Source organism: Podarcis tiliguerta (genome assembly GCF_965153285.1).
Source record: "Podarcis tiliguerta genome assembly, chromosome: 2".
NCBI classification, from domain to species: domain Eukaryota; kingdom Metazoa; phylum Chordata; class Lepidosauria; order Squamata; family Lacertidae; genus Podarcis; species Podarcis tiliguerta.
The window spans coordinates 4,763,647-4,774,907 of record NC_139535.1 but is presented as its reverse complement, the minus strand read 5'-3'; the positions used below and the strand labels follow the sequence as shown (position 1 = coordinate 4,774,907).

The 11,261-nt window shown below is 43.2% G+C and overlaps 1 protein-coding gene across 1 annotated transcript; it reads left to right on the top strand.

The window, feature by feature from the left end:
* LOC310672795 (vomeronasal type-2 receptor 26-like) lies at positions 1–7,897 on the top strand (the record flags this gene model as incomplete). The annotated part of the gene is made up of 5 exons (XM_083430453.1): positions 1–353; positions 1,492–2,313; positions 4,650–4,776; positions 6,406–7,040; positions 7,730–7,897. The coding sequence occupies exons 1-5, from the start codon at positions 327–329 to the stop codon at positions 7,895–7,897; spliced, it is 1,779 nt and encodes a 592-aa protein (XP_083286579.1). The 5' UTR covers positions 1–326.
* Between the last annotated feature and the right edge of the window lie 3,364 nt (positions 7,898–11,261).

Below are 11,261 nucleotides of genomic sequence, written 5' to 3'. Positions count from 1 at the left end.
AGCTGAAACAAATGTTTCTTTATTCATTTACTCATTTTATTCATTTTTAATCATTTATTCGTTGTTTATTCATTTGCAGTTTAACATCAGAGAACCCCTGTCCCACTCTGTCCCCCTTATTTGCCATCCAAGAGATCAACCAGAATCCTAAGCTTTTACCCAATGCCACCCTGGGCTACAGCATCTATGAGGCCGCTTTTGATGTCACAACAACAGCTGATGCTCTGCTAGACAGCATTTCAAGCCACAGCTGTGGAAGAAGACAGAATAATGTTATAGCAGTTTTTGAAGCAACTACTTCTGAAATTGTCAGCCAGATTTCAAGCATGTTGGGCATCTACAAAATGCCCCAGGTAGGACTTTGGAGGGGATTGGAGACCAGCTATGTTTTCTTCCTCTTTTCTATATCTCCACCAGTGTTGCGAAACCCCTCCAGAGGTTTCTGAACTACAAAGCCAACCATTCCTGGCCATTCGCCATGCTTGTGGGGACTGATGGGAGTTGTAGACCAAATTTTCCCCATCCCTGATCTCCAGGGAACAGAAATCACAAGCACCCAAAAAGACAGATCATAGAAAGAATGTCACATTTTAAGAAAGTGGGAACTGATTTGGAAAGCCCTGAGTCTCTTTCTCTCACCTCATCAGACTGGGTAGAGAAAACTAGTATCATAGTTCAACATACAGTGGTAGCTCAGGTTAAGAACTTAATTCGTTCTGGAGGTCTGTTCTTAACCTGAAACTGTTCTTAACCTGAAGCACCACTTTAGCTACCACTCCTGCTGCCGCCGCACGATTTCTGTTCTCATCCTGAAGCAAAGTTCTTAACCTGAGGTACTATTTCTGGGTTAGCGGAGTCTGTAACCTGAAGCTTATGTAACCCAAGGTACCACTGTAGCCCTTGCTCCCCAGGAGTTTTTTTTTCACAGGCAGACCAGTGGCTGTCCAAAAGCTGACTGAGCATGGAGGTTAAGGGGCCTGCAGTCCTGCAGACTGTGTCGCTGTTTAGCCTCTGCCTCTCATTCTGTGAAGTGGCCCTTTGTGATTCTAAGAAGAGGTTGGAACGCCATGACCCCTGAAAGCCCCAGGTGCCCTATTCTGCCTCAATATTCATTGGAGCCACTTCCTTCTCTGTGAGCTCCAGATTCTCCACCGGAGGCATGAAATGCTTCCCAGAAGCAACTGGTTAGCCACTGTGAGAACAGGATGCTGGATTAGATGTCACATGAGCATTGGCCTGATCATGTGACAGGGCCCTTATTTTGTATTCCTTATTTTGTATTGCCCTGCTCTGCCGCAGTGTCCATTAGAGCCACTTCCTTCTCTGTAAGCTCCAGTTCTTCTTCTGAACAGGATTCCTCCATCAAAGGCATGGCATACATCCAGAAACATCTGGTTAGCTACTGTGAGAAGATGGGCCTTTGGCCTGATCATGTGGCAGGGCCCTGCTTGTTTATTCCTGAGAACATGACACCAATCCTTTTCTTACTAGATCAGTTTTGGCTCTGCTGCTCAGGATCTGAATGACAAAACCCAGTTTCCTTTTGTCTACCGGATAGTCCCCAAAGAAGAAACCCAGTACATGGGGATTGTCAAGTTGCTGCTCCATTTTAGGTGGACATGGGTTGGTCTCTTTGTTCCAGACAATGACAATGGAGAAAAGTTCCTGAGTGTTTTCACACCTCTGCTGATTCGCAGTGGGATTTGTGTTGCTTTCTTGGAAAAAATCCCTTTGTTCATTATGGAGATGTCATCCTTACATTGTAAACCTTCTGTCCTGAAACAAGTCAAGGTGTTCATTTACTATGGAGACTCTGAATATGGAGTTTATGTGATCATGTACTTACAAAACATTCATGAATTGAGGAAATCTCAGGGGATAGTCTGGATCACAACAGACATTCCGAGTGTTCATGAGAAGTCGTTTGGAGATGTGGCTTCCTTCCATCATGCCCATGGTTCTCTATCCTTTATAATGAATACCAAGAAAAGGACAGGACATGGCTACAATACTCAACTGTCTTCTGAACCTAAAGTTACAGTTCCACAGTTTTGGCAGAGAGCATTCAATTGTTCATGTTCAAATGACGTGTTGTCTATGGAGGGTTGGACAATATGCACTGAAAAGGAACAGCTGGAAACTTTGTCCAAGAAAGCGGTTGAGGGAATCTGGTCTCAAGATCGTTACAGCATTTACTACGGTGTCCAACTTGTGGCTCAGGCTTTAAATGCTGCATATTCATCCAGATCAAAATGGATGCTAATGGCGGGTGGAGGAGACAGACTGGAACTTCAAAGGCTGCAGCCATGGCAGGTCTGTCCTCTCCCCTTTTTGCCATCTGTTTTCCATCATTGGAATTCTTTTTGGAGTCAATATCTTTTGTAGTTTATCTCATTGTGGTTGTATGTCTTGTCCTTCACAAAATAGGGCATAATAAATTGTTAAGGAGCATTCTCTCACATTGATATTTAATATAATTATTTCATAAAATGTATATATCGCCTGACTACTGAAAAAAACTCAACATAGTTTACAAAAAAAGTTAAAGCAATAAAATTCTCAGAAAGAAATGTAATACCCTAATTTGAAAGATATAGAAAGTTGAAAGCACAATTGCTGTTGTTGTTTAGTTGTTTAGTCGTGTCCGACTCTTTGTGACCCCATGGACCACAGCGCGCCAGGCACTCCTGTCTTTGTACAAAATGTTCCTTTCATATCTCCAATTTCCTTGAACAGATCTCTGCTTTTTCCCATTCTATTGTTTTCCTCTATTTCTTTGCATTGCTTGTTTAAGAAGGCCCTCTGGTCTCTCCTTGCTGTTTTTTGGAAATCTGCATTCAGTTTCCTGTATCTTTCACTACCTCCCTCGCATTTTGCTTGCCTTCTCTCCCCCACTATTTGCAAGGCCTCACTATTTGTAAGAAATCACAATAGGATAGATTAAAGCAGATCAAAATGCATGCAAGCTTTCTAGAGTTCCAATGTGTTTTCGCGGCCATGTCCTCAACATACAGTATGTTTATTTCAGTCTTATCCCCAAGAGGATTTAAAACCTCATAAAGGACCTGTTATAATGACCCAAATGTCATCAAATATGGCAGATAGGAGTTCAGTTCAAATTGGTATGATGTCTGGAACATTTCTCAATTATCAAAGAAAAACAAGACCATGTCCTACAAAATATTTTACTTCGGAAAAGGATATAATAAATCAAATGCCCAGGAAACATCCTGCAATTGTTTTGCAATTATATATTTTACTATCATCTACAATGGAGTTTGCGCCCAAGCCTGCAGTTCTCACATTATATCATGTTTTCTAACTGCTGGTGTTTTCTCTGCCATTCCAGCTTCACACTTTCTTAAAAGAAATCCAGTTTTCTAATGCATCCATAGGAGGGATGTATTTTGATAAGAATGGGGAGCTGACTGCCAACTTTGATATCATGAACTCAGTCATGTTTCGCAATGGATCTAACAGCAGAATGAAAGTTGGGAGCATCAGGGAACACCCCTCCTCTGACATAAAATTAACCATTAATCCAGAAGCCATTTTGTGGCCTGGGAACTTCAGCCAGGTTATTGCAATTATTTATTTATTGCATTTATATCCTTTCAGAATTCATGCCCATGTCTATTTCTATGGAAACCTTGGAACCTTGGAAATCTTCCAGACACACTGGAAGATTCCGGAACACTTCTGTTAGCATCTATAAGCTTCTATGGCTTCTGTAAGCTTCAGTGGCTTCTGCACTTCTGATGCCCTTATACCTGACATATGCCACCTTTTCTCTATGGAGCTCAACATGCCATATATGGTTTCCTGCCTCTTAATTTTATGCCCTCAACAACCCTGTGAAGTAGGACAGATTGAGAGGAAGTGAACGGCCCAAGGTCACCCAGGAAGGTTCATGGCTGCATGGGAATTTGAACCTTGGTCTCCCGGGTTCTTGTCCCTCCCTTTAACCACTCCACCACACTGGCTGCAGTTCCCTTGTGGTGACATCTGCTAAGTTCGGATAATTTGCCAGTAGCTGCCCATTTCAGATTAACCCTAAAATGGCCCTTCCCAGGGTGACCGCCACTTCCCAGATGTCTGCATCACTGCTGTTTTCCTTGCCCTCTCTGTTTTGCATAGCAATTCAGTTGGAGAGGGGCAAAGAGAGGAGAGTCTGTCTTTACACTTTTCCTTGTTCATCCACTCAGAGGGGGAGATGAAAATTCATCAATGGGCCCAAAGTTGACAGTGGGGCCATAGCTGCCTTTTGGGCTTTAACAGCTGCCCAATAATGCCTTATAAAATCTGTGCTTATAAAAACACAAAAATACATATCATAGTAACAAACAGGTGCAATAAACCCCAAACACATTTTAAAAGGCAATAGAGAGTTTAATTAGTTAACCTTTTACCTTAAACAATGTATAAATCCCATTATGGTTTTTAAATATGAAACTTTACATCAGAAACAAAATCATGTGTCCACAGTCCAAACAAAATTTGGAAGGGTCTCGTTCCCATTTTAAGCTTCCTCACCTGACCTCAGTATTCTAAAAATGATATTTATTTGAGCATTTTTTTCAGTCAGGGCCTTCAGATGATGTCTGTAATTTATGTTGATCTCCTTTGATGCCCCTGCTCCTTGTTTCTAGGTCGTGCCTCATTCAAGATGCACTGAAATCTGTCGCCCTGGATATGCCAGAGTGGCTAAGGAAGGGGAGCCCGTTTGCTGCTATGATTGTGCTCCTTGTGCGGAAGGGACCATCTCCGTTCAGGAAGGTGGGTGACTCCAGAGAAAAGGGAGAGGCTTGCTTAATCAGGCCAAAGGCCCATCTAGTCTAACACCCTTTCACAATGTTGAACCAGGTGGCTATGAAAAGTCCATGAGCAGGACGTTAGCGCAACAGACATCAGTGGAAGGGGACAAACATTGAAGCCTACAGAAGTTGGTCACCACCCCACTCTCTACCAAGCGGTAGAAAGATTCTAGGGGGTTCCCGGGGCTCGCCCAGGGTTTGTGCTCCTTTTGGGAAATGAATTCTCAGGGGAGTCTGTCGTAGCTTTAAGAAATATGATTTATTCACATAGTTACGCCTTCAGTCTGCATGGAGGAAGTCCAGATCTTAGTGCATCTTCAAGAGGGACTTGTTTCCCATAGCAGTGCAGCACTTGAGTGCAAGAAATCTCTCCCAACCCTTCTTCAGCCAGTCTAGCCAAAATGGGTCCCTTCTTCTTCTCTGCCTTATTCTTCCCAGCACGCCTTGGTAAAGACTCTCTTTTCCTGACACCTCAAATGCACACCACATCACCATGGCAACCTCTGTCTTCCCGGGCCCAAGAATACCTTGCAGATGGGCCTTCAACAGCTTTTATCATGTTAGTACCTCTATCTCAGATAATGTCCTGGCTTGGAAGGAAGCTTAGCCTGTATTTTTCCACTGGCTTACATTCTTCAACACTCCAAATAATCAAAACCCTATCATTTATTAATCTCTCATTATTATTTTTTAAATAATATTTTATTCAGATTTTCACAAAAAGAAAAAAGAAAAATACAAAAATAATAAAAAGAAAACCATTTAAAAACAATTCAATTTTTCATAACATATCTTACATTTGCTTGTTTCCCGGACCTCCCCACACCTCCCCTCTTTGTATTCCAATTCAATTTATTTATTCAGCAAATCCTTTCCCTCTTTACTTTATCCTTATCTTGATCTTAATATATTATGCCTTTAAATTTTCACCTGTTAGCACTCCATTTTTACATAATCCTTCATACCATTGTTACTAAAAACCCCTTAGCCTCAATCCAACATCATTCTAACATTCATTGATTTTATAATATTTCTGTAAATAATCTTTAAATTTCTTCCAATCTTCCTCCACCAACTCTTCTCCCTGGTCTCGGATTCTGCCGGTCATTTCCGCCAATTCCATATAGTCCATCACCTTCATCTGCCATTCTTCCAAAGTGGGTAGTTCTTGTGTCTTCCAATACTTCGCGATGAGTATTCTTGCTGCTGTTGTAGCATACATAAAGAAAGTTCTATCCTTCTTTAACACCAATTGGCCAACCATGCCCAGGAGAAAGGCCTCTGGTTTCTTCGGGAAGGTATATTTAAATACCTTTTTCATTTCATTACAAATCATCTCCCAGAATGCCTTAATCTTTGGGCATGTCCACCAAAGGTGAAAAAATGTACCTTCAGTTTCTTTACATTTCCAACATTTATTATCGGGCAAATGATAAATTTTTGCAAGCTTGACTGGTGTCATGTACCACCTGTATATCATTTTCATAAATTTATTAATCTCTCATTATTGTTTCCCAATGTATCGGAAAACAGACAGTTATGGGTGTAAGAATTTTGTTAGTGATACTGAAGTCCTTTTTCTTCTCTTCAGATGCAAAGCATTGCACCAAATGCCCAGAAGAACAGCATGCAAATCAAGCAAGAGACAAATGTGTCCCCAAGATTATAACATTCCTCACTTATGAAGAACCCTTGGGGATCCTCCTGGTTTCCTTTGCTCTCTTCTTGTGCTTAACCACTGGTGTTGTCCTAGGAATCTTCATTAAATACATGGAAACTCCCATAGTCAAAGCTAACAATCAAGACTTATCCTATATCCTCCTTATATCCCTCCTGCTTTCCTTTTTGTCCTCCTTCCTGTTCATCGGCCGGCCAAGCAAAGTGACCTGCCTTCTCCGACAAACAGCCTTCAGCATCATCTTCTCAGTTGCCGTCTCTTCTGTTTTGGCAAAAACCATCACTGTGGTGCTGGCCTTCTTGGCCACAAAGCCAGGGAACAGAGTGAGGAAATGGCTTGGGAAGGGTCTGGCCAACTCCATTGTCCTTTCCTGTTCCAGTATGCAGGTTGTCATCTGCAGCATCTGGCTGGGAGTCTCCCCACCCTTCCCAGACTCCGACATGCACTCCCAAGCTGGAGAGATCATCCTTCTATGCAATGAAGGATCTGTTGCCATGTTCTACACTGTCCTTGGCTACATGGGCTTCCTGGCTGCAATCTGTTTCACGGTGGCTTTTCTAGCCAGAAAGCTTCCCGGGTCCTTCAATGAAGCCAAGCTGATCACCTTCAGCATGCTGGTCTTCTGCAGTGTTTGGGTGTCTTTTGTGCCCACCTACCTGAGCACCAAAGGGAAGTTCATGGTTGCTGTGCAGGTCTTCTCTATGTTGGCCTCCAGTGCTGGACTTCTGGGATGCATCTTCCTACCGAAGTGCTACATTATCATCCTCAGGCCTGATCTGAACACAAAGGCACATCTAACTACAAAAAGTGAAGGCGGTAGTGTCTGATTCTTAGCTTCTTTGATGATTCTTAGCTTCACATCATATACCACGTTGTTCAAGTGGAACCGAGTCTGGTGTCAGAATGCTGTTAGCGGCTTTCGGCTGGTTGCCTAGGAAAGTATAAAGTCAATGAAAGGTTTCTTGCAGTCTTGCTCCTGCCCCAAAGATTTCAGGATAATTTGCAGATGTCAGGAATTGAACCCAGGACCTTCAGCATGTATATAGTCCACGTTCTGCTGTGCCCCTATATTATTGTTTCATCCATCTAATTCATTTTTGCTCTCTAGACAACTGTAACCTTTGGTAAAAGATACCATAGCCCCCATGTTTTACCTTTTCATCATCTGCCACGAATACCCAAAGCATTAAGCCTGGGTCTGACTGTTAACTGTCTCTCACATTGCTGGGGTTTGAAGCTCATTCTGTCTGTGACATCATACACTGATGTCACAATGATACATTTGCATTCATCCATGGTAACGTCACTGGCCAACGTAACTCCTGCAACTAGGTCACCAGCAGCCTGGCTCTCCAGCAGGCTTAATGTATATCCTGAGCATGAAGAAGAATATGGAGATCATTAGGTGGTTTGGGCTGGGTGTTCATCAGTTTGAGGAACCAGTTAAGGTTAATGTGTGAGTATCTGGAGGTGGCTGGAGGGTGGATGGTGGCTAACGGACTGAAGTTGAATCCTGACAAGACAGAGGTACTGTTTTTGGGAGATGGGGGCGGGCCTGGGGGACCCCCTGGTCTTGAATGGTCTTGAATGGGGCAACTGTGCCCCTGAAGGACCAGGTGCGCAGGTGAGTCATTTTGGACTCACAGGTTAACTCTGTCTACCAGCTCCATATGGTATGCCAGCTGTGACCCTACCTGCCCACAAACTGTCTCACCAGAGTGGTGCATGCTCTGGTTATCTCCACCAGGCCCATATAACAGTTTCATTTTGGCATTTGAATAATTGGCTCCTTTTAATTGGTGTAATTTGGTTTGTGATAATGTGATTGTCATTGGATTACAGTGGTACCTCGGGTTAAGTACTTAATTCATTCTGGAGGTCTGTTCTTTACCTGAAACTGTTCTTAACCTGAAGCACCACTTTAGCTAATGGGGCCTCCTGCTGCTGCCATGCCGCCGGAGCACGATTTCTGTTCTCATCCTGAAGCAAAGTTCTTAACCTGAGGTACTATTTCTGGGTTAGCAGAGTCTGTAACCTGAAGCGTGTGCAACCTGAAGCGTATGTAATCTGAGGTACCACTGTATTGTAATTGAAAATTAATAAAAAATATTATATATAATTAGCTATGCCTCCCAGAATATACACTTATCTCTCTCTCTCTCTCTCTCTCTCTCTCTCTCTCTCTCTCTCTCTCTCACACACACACACACACACAGCTATTTATGCTCCTGCATGTATGGAAAAGGGCCACTGTCTCCTGTCTGCACTTAGCGGGTGAGAGAATTTATCTCAAGAAGGTCTTTCCCAAGGAGAAATGGGCAATGCAACCTATAAACACTTAACATGTTAGATACAGTAAGGCAACAGAAAGGTTTTCACAACATTTTAAAAAAAAGTTTAAAAGAGAGGTTGATATATGTGTATATATATGCTTAATCATTATTGGCATTTTAATCCTGCTACACAAGTAAGCTCCCAAGATTGACTCACAAATATCAAGAAGACAGATCCTGCCCTCATGTCACAATTTAGAGACACAACACAAAAGTAGACTGGGAGGGAAAAGGGAACAGCAAGTTCAGGCACCCATTCCAAGTCTCTCAGGAGAGCCATGTAGTCTCATCTCTCCTTTGCCCTGATGAAACAGCTGCTGAATAAGTCCACTTATTAGGAATAACAAGTGCTGATAAACGTAGGTTATTTATGTTTCGAAGACCTGCTGGACTTCGGCGCCTAACAAGTTCATCAGCTGCATATTCCTGCGTTGCAGAAGTTTATACTACATGATCCTCAGGGGCCCTTCCAACTCTACGATTCATCAGTTCTCTTGCAAGCAGTGACAGTCCCATCAAAAGATCCTTCAGAAATAGAACACCAGGTTCATCCAGCAGGATCATCCAGAACATCTGATGAGCCTTCAGTCTTTTTCAATTTCACGTGAGTTGTTTTGTAAGCAGCAAGTACACCTGAAGGAATGTCCTCCCAACCCTTTTTGGCTGCAATTAAATAGCTGCTTACTTGGGAGGAGGCCCCACAAAACTGAATGGGAATACTGAGTAGAGATGCTAGGATTGCACTGTTGACTTCACAGGAAACTTTTACCCATACACAGATTGACAGGCCCATCAGTGAGTTCTTACAAAAAACAATTTCCCTAGTGTTTCAAAGAGCAATAGAACCTCAACAGTTGAAGGCCTCATTCGCAAGAAGTGAGAGTCATAGAATAATAGAATCATAGAGTTGGAAGAGACCACAAGGGCCATCGAGTCCAACCCCCTGCCAAGCAGGAAACACCATCAGAGCACTCCTGACATATGGTTGTCAAGCCTCTGCTTAAAGACCTCCAAAGAAGGAGACTCCACCACACTCCTTGGCAGCAAATTCCACTGTCAAACAGCTCTTACTGTCAGGAAGTTCTTCCTAATGTTTAGGTGGAATCTTCTTTCTTGTAGTTTGGATCCATTGCTCCGTATCCGCTTCTCTGGAGCAGCAGAAAACAACCTTTCTCCCTCCTCTATATGACATCCTTTTACATATTTGAACATGGCTATCATATCACCCCTTAACCTCCTCTTCTCCAGGCTAAACATGCCCAGCTCCCTTAGTCGTTCCTCATAAGGCATCGTTTCCAGGCCTCCTGGTTGCCCTCCTCTGGACGCATTCCAGTTTGTCAGTGTCCTTCTTGAACTGTGGTGCCCAGAACTGGACACAGTACTCCAGGTGAGGTCTGACCAGAGCAGAATACAGTGGCACTATTACTTCCCTTGATCTAGATGCTACACTCCTATTGATGCAGACCAGAATTGCATTGGCTTTTTTAGCTGCGCGTCACACTGTTGGCTCATGTCAAGTTTGTGGTCAACCAAGACTCCTAGATCCTTTTCACATGTACTGCTCTCAAGCCAGGTGTCACCCATCTTGTATTTGTGCCTCTCATTTTTTTTGCCCAAGTGCAATACTTTACATTTCTCCCTGTTAAAATTCATCTTGTTTGTTGTGGCCCAGTTCTCTAATCTGTCATGGTCATTTTGAAGTGTGATCCTGTCCTCTGGGGTGTTAGCCACCGCTCCCAGTTTGGTGTCATCTGCAAATTTGATCAGGATGCCCTTGAGTCCATCATCCAAGTCGTTGATAAAGATGTTGAATAAGACTGGGCCCAAGACAGAACTCTGTGGCACCCCACTAGTCACTCTTCTCCAGGATGAAGAGGAACCATTGATGAGCACCCTTTGGGTTCGGTCAGACAGCCAGTTACAAATCCACTGAGTGGTGGCATAGTCAAGACCGCATTTTACCAGCTTCTTTACAAGAATATCATGGGGCACCTTGTCAAATGCCTTGCTGAAATCGAGGTAGGCTACATCCACTGCGTTCCCTTCATCTACCAGGCTTGTAATTCTGTCAAAAAACGAGATCAGGTTAGTCTGACATGACTTATTTTTCAGAAATCCATGCTGACTATTGGTGATCACAGCATTCCTTTCTAGGTGCTCACAGACCGTTTGCTTAATGATCTGCTCCAGAATCTTCCCTGGTATTGATGTCAGACTGACTGGGCGGTAATTATTTGGGTCCTCTCTTTCCCCCTTTTTGAAAATAGGGACAACATTTGCCCTCCTCCAGTCTGCCGGGACTTCGCCCGTTCTCCAGGAATTCTCAAAGATGACTGCCAGTGGTTCTGAGATCACATCTGCCAGTTCTTTTAATACTCTTGGATGCAGTTCATCTGGCCCTGGAGACTTGAATACATCTAAACTAGCCAAGTTTAG